The following is a 12874-nucleotide window of genomic DNA, read 5'->3' on the forward strand; positions in this document are numbered from 1 at the left end:
CAAGTTTAACAATTAGTATTGGATAAGTTATCCCTCAAGAAGGGTGGATTAGTAATTCCCGGATAACTTATCATAGGATAAAGTACGTAAAATGACAAAAATACCCCTTAAACTCTTTTTTATACACCACTTTTTATATTCATATATATTAACATAATTTTTAACGACATTATTAGTAACATTCACAACCTTAATTAATCGTTATTTTTATGATAATATATTTTTCTATTAAAAAATTACATTTTATAAATATAATTTCTATTTATTAATATATTATAAGTTGAATTTAATTATTTGTCTAATTCTTATGTTTATTTATATTTTGATTTCTCTTAAAATGTTCACTTCATTACTAAATTACACATTTTTAATTAAATAGTTTATTACTCACTTAAAAATTATATTTTATATATCAATTAAAATATAGATAACTCTAAAATGTAGATAATTTTAATAATAAAATTTATTTTACTTTAATAAACTTAAAATTGAAGTTTTATTTTTAAGCTAAATAAGGTGGAAGTTCTATTTTTAAGCTAAATAAGATGGAAGTTTTATTTTTAAGCTAAATAAGATGAAAGTTTTATTTTTAAGCTAAAATAAGATGAAAGTTTTATTTTTAAGTTAAATAAGATAAAAATTTTATTTAAAGCTAAATAAGATAGAAGTTTATTTTTAAGTTAAATAAGATGAAAGTTTAATTTTAAAAATACACCGTACAATCATGAAAATACATACACAAAAATATTTAAGTTAAATAAGATAAAAATTTTATTTTAAAGAATGAATAATTTAAGCTTGCAAAGAAAATGTAAGAAAAATAAACTAAATAAGGTGGAGGGTATTTTTGTAAACAAATAACTTATTCTTAAAAATTATGCAATGAAGATAATTTTGAATATGCCAAACCAAACAAGCAACAAAAACTACTCTCAGCATAACTAATCTCAGTACAACTTATCCCAGCATAATTTATTCCAACATAACTAATCTCATTATAACTTGTATCCAAACCAAACAACCCCTAAGGGTCTTATTTATGCCCAATAGTCATGACCTACAAGGGACCAACTTTTTCCATGTATCATACCAATGTGGTATTCAATCCTCTTAATATATGTAAATGCTCTTCCGAAAGCTAACCTCGACTCCGATTCACCCGTAATTTCTAAGGTCCTTTGTTCCCCTTACTATTCTCACGCACAGTGTTTTAAAAGACTTTGTTAGGATTCGTCTCGGGGATCACCCTGGGGAGGGACTCTAGAAAAACGCCCCAATACTCAAGTGTGAGACTTAGTTTTGTAAGGCTTACGTCCTAAGCGGCCGACTGTACGCCTTAAGCAACGCTCGGTACTCGTCTAACAGATCTTTCACAAATTATGTATTAAAATCTTTAGTTAATATTATTGACCCTCATAATTCTTGAATAAATGAATGATACTTAATAATTTTTAATCTATAGAGATAAGATTGAGAGTAACTCTAAGAACAAGTTGTAGTATCACATATTTACTATTTGGTAACACTATGAAGGTGATTGTATATTAAATAATATTTTTTTTAAAAAATACGTAGCTAAATTTTACTTTTTCACTTATCATTGGTCTTCATGATTTTGCCATATGTCTCAAAATTATCATACTTTATTTAGCTATCTGAAAGTAATTTTATTTTTATTCATGATGGAGTGATGTTTTTATTATAATACTAGTAAGTTTTAGTGATTATTCTCTTTTGTTGGGGGGGGGGGGGGTAAATTGTGTAGTATCATAAAAAATATTTTGTGAAATAATAATTCTTTTATTATTATAAAGTTAAGATATTAGATTATTTATACTTGTATAGTCATGTTAATTAGAAGTTTTATTTTCTATGAGTTTCCTTAATCATATTTGTAATTTTTTCAAATTATTGATGTATTTTTATAATTTTATGTTATTATATTATTATACCATATTGTAAATTAAAAATTTTAAGATCCATAGGGTTAACGCCCCACCTCTTGAGAACTACACCTCGCCCTATACTAAGTAAAACGCTTCGCCTCACACCCCCACCTTTTAAAACACCGCTCATGCATATAACTCAATATACCACAATTATAAATATACTTACAACACATGAAATTCAGTGATTTCATAAAATGATAATTCATTCAATCTTAAACATCACAATCACATCATCTAGATCAGACATGTTCGAAGGTCAATCAACAAGCATTCAACTCAAGAGTATACATTCATCTAAGACAAGTCAAAACTTCAATTAAACCCACGAAATCCCCTTCCCTTCTTATGATCAATAGCCTAGCAATGGCTTGATAATAATATTATGCCCTCACGACAACATTATATCAAGTTCACCTTCATTAATGATAATTAAGCTTATTTTCTAGGTTGCAAAGATCATGTAATTCCTCTATTGGTACCCATATTCACCTTGTAATTCATCATATCAATACAAAATACTCATCAAAGGATTCATGCTATAACATATCAACAACAATTAAATCTCTTTTATTTAAATTTCGTGTTCTATGACTCTATCCATCTGGTGCCCATAGGTCTAATCATGATTCGCCATTAATTCGATATTATGCACATATTTTCTAACCACACTACTACTCATAATCCATAGCCTATCTGAACATCAAGTTGCTGCTACAGAGAGAACGATTCTTTTTCCTTGATTCCGTTTCAGTGAGATTGGAGAAAAGGTTGCAAAGACGGAGTTTTGGAGACGTGTTTCTTGAGAGCCTTGTCTCTCTATTATCGAGGTTCTTCTCTTAAGGAGGAAATCTTTTCAGAACTTGGGCTGAGAAGAAAAAGGGTTTGATTCCACTTGGACCACTGTCCGGTGATGCTATGGCGGCCCAGGGCCCTCTAGCATTCCCAGGCGGTGCCCCTCCAATTCTCCCGGGGTAAAAAAATATTTTTGTTGGCCAAAGCAGTGCGGATCCCGGCTTAACTTGACTATACCTACCAAATTTCAAATTCGGGCATTTTATCGTCTGGTATTTTTAATAACTATGAGATGGGTCGATACAATTTCGAGTTGGTGGAGTCGTGTTCTTAAGCTCCCAGTCGTTGCTCTACACAAGAGGTAGTTGTTTCCCTTTTCTTTCCTATTTTGTTTTCATTTTAGTCATGTTTATATTCTCTTCTTCATAGCATATTTAGGTTTTATTTTTGTTTTATATATCTTTAATTAGGGCATAGTTGTTGTTTGTAGAAGCTTAAGTTCAATTATTACGAATTAATTTTGGATTTAGTGATAGCGAAGACAGCTTTTATTTCTGCAAATTGGTGAACTTTATAGCTTGATGTATTAAGGTGTTGTTTGTTGATATTAGGCTTTGTTTAATTTAAATTAGTTGAATTCCCTCGGAGTAGTTGTTTCTTTGTTATGCACCTTTTCTTGAATTCCCTCATACTTGTTCATCATAAGTTTAATTGTGAAAAAAAAAAAGTTTTGACACTCATTTTCTACACACTTTGGCTACTTTCTTTTCAAATGAATAAATAAATTTTGGTTGTCTTGCTTAGCTTGGATTAAAATAATTTTCCTTAAGCTAGTCTTCTTGAAAAATATCGTCATTAAGATCATATATTTTTAAATTTTAACTTTGAAAAATAGTTTTTCTAAGTTGGTCAAAATAATCATTAGTTAAATCATTGGTTAACCACATGTTTGTGGACATTCTTTAAATGCTTAAAACGTTCTTAAAACTTTTATAAGAACCCTTAGCCCAATTTTTGAATACTTAGAATTTTCTTGTTAGATTCTTTGGATAAAAGTTCTTTAAAAAAAATCAAATTAAATGGTGACTCCTCATAATTAAAGAAAAAAATGAGTCATAACAGCGTGTAAGAAGGGAAAGATGGTTGGCAATGCGGTACAACCTTGCAATTGTGACACCAATATCGCAAATTTCTTGATCAAATGTTGACCATATTCATCAAAATTTAACTCAATGGTCTGAAACACTTTGAGGACCTGTTCAATTTTAGAATTTCTTTTCTGATACGCATTTTAGTGCCTGGAGAACCATGCAACACATACCCACAAGACATAAACCACAAAATAAGGCCACATGGAAGGTATAATAGGGTAAAAGGGTTCGTAAAGCTTAAAACGACCAACAGGTCGTTACACGTAAGCAGTGGCGGACCCACATGGTGTTCGGGGTTCATCTGAACCCCCTTCGGAGAAAAATTATACTATTTATACATGGTTAAAACATTTTTTTATGTATAAATAGTAGATGTCGAACCTCCTTCGGCTAGTTTGTGTGTCTATTTTTTCAGATTTTGAACCCCCTTATAAAAAATTCTGATTCCACCATTGTGACGTAAGGAGGAAAAAATCAAGTGGAATGAAAATAATTGCACTAAACAGTGCTGCACACAATATGTATTACCAAGTGATAACGTCCAAATACATTCTTCAAAGAGAAAGTGAGAAACTATACACGATCGTTGGCTCGTTGTAATATAACTTTCTTAATTATTAATCGAGGTCAAGTCTCACATAAAACAATATAAAGACGATTAAGAAAAGTAAAAGATTTATCACCCACTAAGCTTAGCCAAACACTTTTTCAATAGTTGATTCTTGATTTAAAATCTAACAAAGATAAATCTAGGAAACAAGTAAAATGTTCAATGGCCTCACAAGCAACTGAATAGAACGTAACATACATATAGAGTTCAATGTTTTGATAAAGTGGCTGGGGATCGGAATCTTTCACCTAGGCAACAAAGAAGTGGAAGCAATAAAAGCCCAAAAAAAAACAAAAGACACATGGAAGGCAGTATAGTTGGGATGGTAAGGTGACTGAGAAATTTATTCCAAGGCACCTATTGATGCGACTGGCAAAGCAGAATCATCTAAAAGTCTCAACAAATTCGACAAAATCCAATAAATTCAAGAAGACGTGATGAACTATCAAGTGTTATTGGACATATTTGAAGAAGATAAGAGAAATATACTCCAAGTTACTTAGATGGGCAAACTATTTTTTTTTAGTTCATACATATATAAAAGGAAGTTTGAGGTTGATAACTCAACCTTCTTCTTGACGTTTATATTTTTTCATTATTTAAGTAACCTCATTTGTCATAGCATCATAGAGTGTATAATAAACTATGTGATGATCATAAAATTAAATATTTAGGTTTCTCTAGCTCTTATTTTCTCCATGTTTGTTAATTAGTAGAGGTTCGTTACCTCATTAGGATTGGTATGATAAGGCCTAGCCCCCTCCGCTTGTACTTATTTACATTAAGAATTTCATTTTATTATTAGTAAAAGGCGGCTAGATGCTTTGTTATGGTATAAATTTGTTTTTAAAACGTGAAGATGAAGCATTGCACAAGTTTCACCTGATCTTGTTGCCTAATTTGGTCCATCTAATTTTGTTTTTTTATTTTTTTTTAGCAATTTATACCTTTGTATGATTGGGCCTGTTTTATTTGGTCCTAAAAATTGTTTCCTTTTATTATAAAATGGCCTTTATTGCCTCTTTGAACAAAACCAAACCAAAAATAAAATAAAATCAAGGAATTACCTCTTCCTTTTATTTTCTTTCTTTTTAATTAAAAAGTAAAATTAACACACACAATTAATAACTTGCCTTGATTTCAAATTTACTAAATCTAATTACCTCATACATGGTTAAATCATAAATGTGTACAAACCCCTTACTTGGAGAAACTTTAAGTGAGAAAGTTTGACTTCACACTGTAGGATTGTTTGGGTAAAAAACTTAAAATGGCGGATTAGAATAGATAAGGGAAAAAATTCATAGAGTTACAAAAAAATATTTGTGTACACACTATCTGGCTAGCAAAATGAAATGACAATATTGTCCATTACATATTTATACAATTCAACCTCAAAAGTACTCTAGGTTCTACCAACACGAAAATCTGCCTTGGATTCGTCGCTTCTCATCTTAAGGTTAAAATTGGAAGAAATGTTCCACAGTTTCTCATCGAACGTATCCCCGTTGTCTCTTGAAATATAACGGACAGTTAGAAAACTGGGGGCCCATTTGTCCTTATGTTCTTCTAAACAAAAAAAAAATAAAAAATTGGCTAAAACAATTGTCTTTATTACTTCAATTGTTGTCTTGCCAATTTAAGTACACTTCAAGGGAACAAAATCCTACTAGTAGTTTTTTTGTGGCTTCTTCAAATACCATTTTCATGAAATTGAAACACTCTAGGGAGGAGAAAATTGGAAGAAAAAAAATGACTAGCTCTGGTTCATCATCTTTTGAAACAAATGACAAGGTACATACGTATATCAATTTTTTTTGTTAGTTTTTTAATATTTCAAGATGTAGGTATCTTATAATTGGAATTCAAAATTGATTGTTTATTTCTAAGTTTTTGTCTGAGATTTAATTCTTACCATTTTGTTTATGCATTTGCATTCCAAAAAGGAAATAGAAAATCATTTTATCCTTTGATTGTTGATGAAATTTCATGAGACTGACTATATGTGTGATAGCCTCTTAATTGATTTGTATAAAAGGTAACGATTGTTCAAGAAATTGAATTTGGTTCAACTATATGTGACTAAAAATTGATTAGTGAAACATATCGGGACTTAATTTAATACATCATCTTGTTTTAAACAATTTATCTTTGTAACACCTAGCAATTGATAATCTATTAAGAAGTTTTCGAGACTTAATTTTATGAGAGAATTACTTTTTGCTATTATTTTAGATTTATTTCAATAGCATGACTTTTAATCAGTCAGAGTTTCTACTAATTAATTAGAGGGTAAATTGGGCTATTTTTAGCAGTTAAATATTTCAATCATTAAATTTAATCTTGATTTTATGTTTCAACTAATACTTGCAAGCTATATATATATATATATATATATATATATATATAGCAAGTCTTTTCTTGATGACTCTTTCATGTTAGATATTTATATGTCTTTACAAAATAAAAGAATTTTTTTGATGATTTTATACATGTCTAGTAGTCTTTTATTAATAAAATAAAATTAAAAAATTTCTCAGTTAGAATAAGTACAAGAAAGAAAGAGGAGCTAGACCTTACTTTATCTATCCTACTAAGGTAACAAGCTTCCACTAATTATTAGCAAGCATGAATGAAATAAGAGTTAGAAAGCACTAGGTATTTTATGTTCACATATTTTTTATTATACTTTATGATGATATGTTTAAGTAATGTATAATTATAAAAGTCAAAAGGAAAATTGAGTTATAAACCTCAAATTTCCTTTTATATATGAAGTAAAAAAGATAGATCGTAACAATCTTTCAAATGTTATTTACTAATGATGTCATCCTGTTAATTTTGACAAGAAAAAGAAATGTCATTTTTAGGCAAGTATTGATGTGTAAAAGGATCAAATGTCAAGGGAGAGAGGAGTCGCCTTGTGCTTTAATGACTTGTTTGTATCGTAAAATCAAAAGTGTAATGATTCTGTAATTTTAATTATATTCTATTTTGACGTCATGTACATATTTTTTTCTCTAATGAAATATAGAATATGTAAATAAATTCAACGGTTTTGTATTCTAGTTGTTCATTCTACTTCTTTTCACGTTATAACGAGAGTTTTTTCACGGCATACAATAAATGACCATTTTACCCTAAATCATCATGCAAAACCCTATTTTCTATATCTTTGTTGAGTTCTTTCTTTCAACTCGGTTCATGGACTTGATCTAAGCTTCTCTCTCTCAATTCGAGCTATGTATTGAGCCACTAGTTATACTTACTCCAAATCAACTTCCTATTTGCTACAAACCGACTTCGAAGTATATTGAGACTATCTTTTTGCTTCTAACCCTCTTTTGAACCTATAAAGATATCATCATCTTCTTAACAAATCAATATAAAAGACAAATTAAGCAAAATAGGAAATTGGTAGAATGTAAGAGAAAATACTAGTTCTATGTCAATTATGTGAGGGTACATGACTCATAATTAATGAATTCGTGGTTCAGTTCCTATTGGATACATGCACATTAATAGGACCCTTCAATAAATCTATTGAAATGGGCTCTATAAAAGATCGATCTATTGTGGTCAAAGGTACTCCTCTATCTTAATATTTTTGGTTGGAAGAATTTATTTCGAATGAAGAAATTCAAAATATTATTTTCTAATATCTTGATTGGCAAATTTAGTACCCCTATTTGTAAATTACCCTTATTCCTATTAGGGAGGTGAGGCAAAAAATGACTTGATGAACCATCCAAATTCTCTGATATCAAATTAAAGTTGATAAAAGTGTATTTGAGTCTCATAATCATTATTCATTTATTGAATATTTTCATATGCTTGACTAAATAAAAAGAATCAAGCTCACACATGGCAAAATGTATTATGGTCCTATGTATTGATAAAACATTCCATTTATATAATTAAGGGTTTTAGATAAGGTGATGAAATAATTTAACCAATCACCTCTTTTGGGTTTTGTGAGGTGACTGACCCTAGCTCTACACAACTTACCCTCCTATTATTGGTGTGCATCATCAACGGGGGTGATATGATGAATAAGATTTCTTCATTTTTTACCAACGTCTCATTTTTTAACCTTGTCAATGGAGAAACCTGTTAAGGAACATTTTCCCCTTTAATGGGATCTATGTGATCCAAATCTAGATTAGCGGGTTTTGAATGTACCAGATGTCTCTCTAAAAAGAAAACTGTCACAAAAGCCCATAGTAGGTGATGTGGTTTCTTTTTGTGATGGAAAGATACCGGACGAGATTTAAACAAATGTCATGAGTACTAGAATCGTTTGATATGCGAGGTAAGATGAAAAAATCTACGATTAAGTTTAAGATTAAATTTATATGTATTTTCTTGACGGTGTAGATCTAATTCCACATTGAAATCTGGATATCCCACCTTATCCAATAAAACTTGAGATTATTTTATCCCACCTTCCATGTGGCATAAATTAGTTGAAGAATTATAATTATAATTAAAATTATAATCTCAAAATAATTTAGTCCGTATATCAAACGACCCCTTAAGCCGACAACATATTAAGAAGAGAGTGGAACATAAGAGGTAAATATTGGACCAAACTATATATATGATTTGGTTCATGTTTTTGTTCATTTCTAATTATTGAGATTGATATATATTGTCATTAACTCAGGATTTTATGAAAATGTCTCTTTTGTGTTTTACTAAAAAAAATCCATCATTAAATATTTATCCTAAGAAAACCTCATAGAAGGATCAAGAAAATCTAAATATACATTTCTGATTATATATAAAATTTATGTAGATGTTCTTAGAACTTAGTCAAGTACCAAAAGAGAAGTGATAATTAGAAATGAACCTTTAAATTTTATTAATCTTCATCAAACAATTGTTGGATGAGACACTAAAGAGATAATTAGTTTGATGAGTATTTTCTTTCTTCGTTTTTTCTTTTTCTGCATGTATATATGATGACAATATTGTTTCGGATAAATTTACTTTGAAATAATCATGAAAAATACTTTCTGAAGAGATAATTAGCTTGATAAGTATTTTTTATTTCTTCGTATTTTACCTTTTATGTATGTATATTTGATGATATTATTACCTCGGGTGAGTTTACTATTTTGAAAAGTGAAAGAAAGTTTTTTTTGGAGTTCAAGCAAATCAATCGAGAATATTATAATCTATTATTATAATGATTATATTTGTAGGGGGAATTGGAACCTAGCAGGAATATGCCAGCATGGCTAGGGCCATTTTTAAAGAAGACATTCTTTGGGACATGTTTGGTCCATGATGAACTTCAAAAGAACGAACTGAACAAGTATTGCATCACATGTGATTTAGATTTATGCAGACATTGCATCTCTACAAAGAAACATGACGATCATGACCTACTAAAGATTTATCGACATGTTTACAAAGACGTTGTTCCTCTTGAGGAGATGGAGAATCATATTGACTGCGACAAAATTCAGGTAAATTTAAATTGATATAGGCAATTACAACAAGAAATTAAAAGAGATCATACTGATTATGAATAAATGCTCTGGACATTAATTAATTTGAACATTTGAGTGATGATTACACATTAGTTAATAAGATGTTAGTCATTTGTCTATAATATATTATTTTGGATGTTGTTGTAAAAACATTATTTATTAATATGAAAATTTGAGATTTTTAATTCAACATTCTAAAATATTTATGATAAAAAGTAGGTAATTTTTGTATACGCATGTATAAAATTTGAACTTTTTATTGTAATCTTCAGTTTTAAGTAAAAATATATTCATAAAACCACTATTATTGTTTGGGGGGGCCTCTGTCTAAAAGCAAGGCGTTTTACTAGTCCCACCCTTGAGCTATCCCTATTTGGACCCACTAATTAAGTCATATATTGTGTGTGAACGTTTGCATGTCCACCCACTTGTTTGAAGTTGAGCGGAAATGGTTGCAGTTCAATCTGTTTTTGTTATAACTTAAAATATATATGATTGATTTTGTTATTTTTGCCTGAAGTTTATGCACATATTGCTAAAGTTCAGCTATTTTTATTTAGACTTCATGTAAAAATATCTAAACTTTAATCATATGTAACTTCAAACATGTGCATTTGAAGTTAAGCTTGACAAGGCTTAACTTCTAAAGTTGTTCTATATATATAGAGAGAGTGGATAGATCTGTGCACAATGTTTCACAAGTGTATATATAGCCTTACAACAAAGATTAATCAGTTAGCAATAACAATTTACAATTCTTTGTTATTGTTTTTTAACATAATTAGCATCTATATGTTAGTGATGAGAGATATATAATTTCCTATGTGCAGCCATACAAATGCAACAAGAAATGGGTTATCGCTTTGAATCCGCTGCCACATTGTGGATCTGGCTCTCTAATTTTTGGAGATCCTACTTGTTACACTTGCAAAAGGAGATTGAATGACCCTGACCAATTTCGTTACTGTTGCATTGCTTGTCAGGTACATATCACTTCTTCTGTTTCAATCTAAGATATAAACGGAGACTTTTGAATTTCGTGATCTTAAATTAGATATGTGTATAATCTTAAACTTGTCATGTAAAACTTACTTCCTCCATCCTAATTTGTTTGATTTGACATAAATTTTAAGAAAGAAAGAAAGACTTTTGAAATTTGTGGTCCAAAACAAGTTATTGTGTGGCTATAAATCTCCCATTATAGGTAAAATGACATTTTAAAGCTAAATTGTTACTATATTGTATCATTTTGTTTGGGACTGACTAAAAATGAAAATATATGTATGTTACTTAAATTGAAACAGAGGGAATACTAAATATAGAAAAGAAACATTAATAGACTTAAAAAAAAGTAACGAGACACTTGAATTGGAAAAGCAGGAGCTATATATCTTTACACTATCAAGACACATAAATCTTTTTGCGTACAATCGCATATAATAACATGTGTTACGATGGAATTTGCAGGTGGAAGCCAAATGGGGGAAGAGTGTACTGGAGATGAAGCAGAAGCGCAAGAGAAAGGGAATTCCTCGTAGAGCTCCTTTTAAATAAACATGCTTGCTTTAATTTGATCATTTTGAAGTACTTGCTTGAAGCATTTTCAACTGTGTAATTTATGCTGCTACTTGAAAAACCTATGTGCTTTCAACTATTTTTATTTTATGACTTTGGAACCTTTTCTTGTCATTGTGGTTAAAAATATATGTTGACGCATGGTCTCTCTTTTAATGCGCCTCTTACCTTTTTTAAGGTCACCAGTACTTTTTTTTTGTTATATGTGTTGCATGTGTATATCGAATTAGGCTATTGGCCTTTTATCTGCATCAGATTCCAGTATCCGATCCATCTCTTTCTGTCGATTCTCTGGGTTGTCGGAATCTCTGGAGAGGAGAGGGCAGAAAAGAAAACGTTCTTCACGCAAGTTTTTTGCTCACCAGCCCATAGACTAGTCCAGTAATGGGTGAGTAGAGTAAGATTGGTTCAGGATCATAGGATCATTTTCTATCAGAACTCAGTTGACTGCTTCTATAGAAAAGGTGGAGCGTCCTTGGCTCAGAGAGGCGGCTCGACAGGGAAGGAATGGGAAATCGTCAAGGATGACTTTTTGACTCTGCACCATTGATTCTACTATTATTAGTGAGTTTGGTAACAACCATTCAATCAACCAAATCGAGCTCCTTAACTGTCCTAGCTTCTTTCCCATCGGGCATGCTCCGAAAGAGAAGGAACGGAAAGAGCAAGCGGCATCTCTAGTCAAAGAAATGAGAAAATATATGATTCTCATTCTCGAAACCCCATTTTGTCAGCCTTGCACCTCTATTGAGTAATGCCTAAGTCGCAGCATCAAGATGTGAGCCAAATTGAGCAAGAGTCCTATTACACCTAAGGCCAACTTCAATTCACCAAACCAAAGTTCATCTCGTGTAGTCATTGTTGAGCAGCGACTCTACTCCTTGAAGTGAAGAATCGAAAATCGTCGTTCGTTAGACAAGGCCCACGTGTTGTGCATCTCTGGTGTTCAATCTGATCTCTTCCTTGGACTGATTACAAGAACCAAATGGAAAAAAAGGACAAAGGGCGCACCTATTATAAGACAGGGGCGAAAGAGAATGACCCCGTAACTTCGGGAGAAGGGGTTCTCTTCTACCTTTTGATTAGAGCCGGAAATGAAAGTGGAAGAGTAAGCAAAAAGGTGATTAGAGCATGTGTATGTCGAATCAGTTAAAAACTATTTTGAAAAATTTAATAAATTATATTATCTATACACATATAATATTTAAAAAAAACATATGTTTTGTTAAAAGGGTTTTAAGAAAGTTATTGCCAAGTAAGCCATCCATAATATCATTTTATGTCTTTACTTCTTTGGCT

General features: G+C 30.7%; 1 protein-coding gene across 1 annotated transcript; it reads left to right on the forward strand.

Annotated features, from left to right (window-relative positions):
* The first annotated feature begins 9720 nt into the window (after positions 1–9720).
* LOC129893355 (protein RGF1 INDUCIBLE TRANSCRIPTION FACTOR 1-like) lies at positions 9721–11554 on the forward strand. Its single transcript, XM_055968873.1, has 3 exons — positions 9721–9976; positions 10831–10983; positions 11468–11554. The coding sequence occupies exons 1-3, from the start codon at positions 9734–9736 to the stop codon at positions 11552–11554; spliced, it is 483 nt and encodes a 160-aa protein (XP_055824848.1). The 5' UTR covers positions 9721–9733.
* The last annotated feature ends 1320 nt before the right edge of the window (positions 11555–12874 follow it).

This window comes from Solanum dulcamara, chromosome 6, assembly GCF_947179165.1.
Source record: "Solanum dulcamara chromosome 6, daSolDulc1.2, whole genome shotgun sequence".
Lineage (NCBI taxonomy): Eukaryota > Viridiplantae > Streptophyta > Magnoliopsida > Solanales > Solanaceae > Solanum > Solanum dulcamara.

What these genes read in the sequence shown, in the direction of transcription:
- LOC129893355 (XM_055968873.1), top strand. Translation starts at nt 9,734, where the DNA reads ATGCCAGCATGGCTAGGGCCATTTTTAAAGAAGACATTCTTTGGGACA. An exon ending in TTGACTGCGACAAAATTCAG is followed by an intron (nt 9,977 to 10,830) that starts GTAAATTTAAAT and finishes TCCTATGTGCAG; the next exon opens with CCATACAAATGCAACAAGAA. An exon ending in ACTGTTGCATTGCTTGTCAG is followed by an intron (nt 10,984 to 11,467) that starts GTACATATCACT and finishes TGGAATTTGCAG; the next exon opens with GTGGAAGCCAAATGGGGGAA.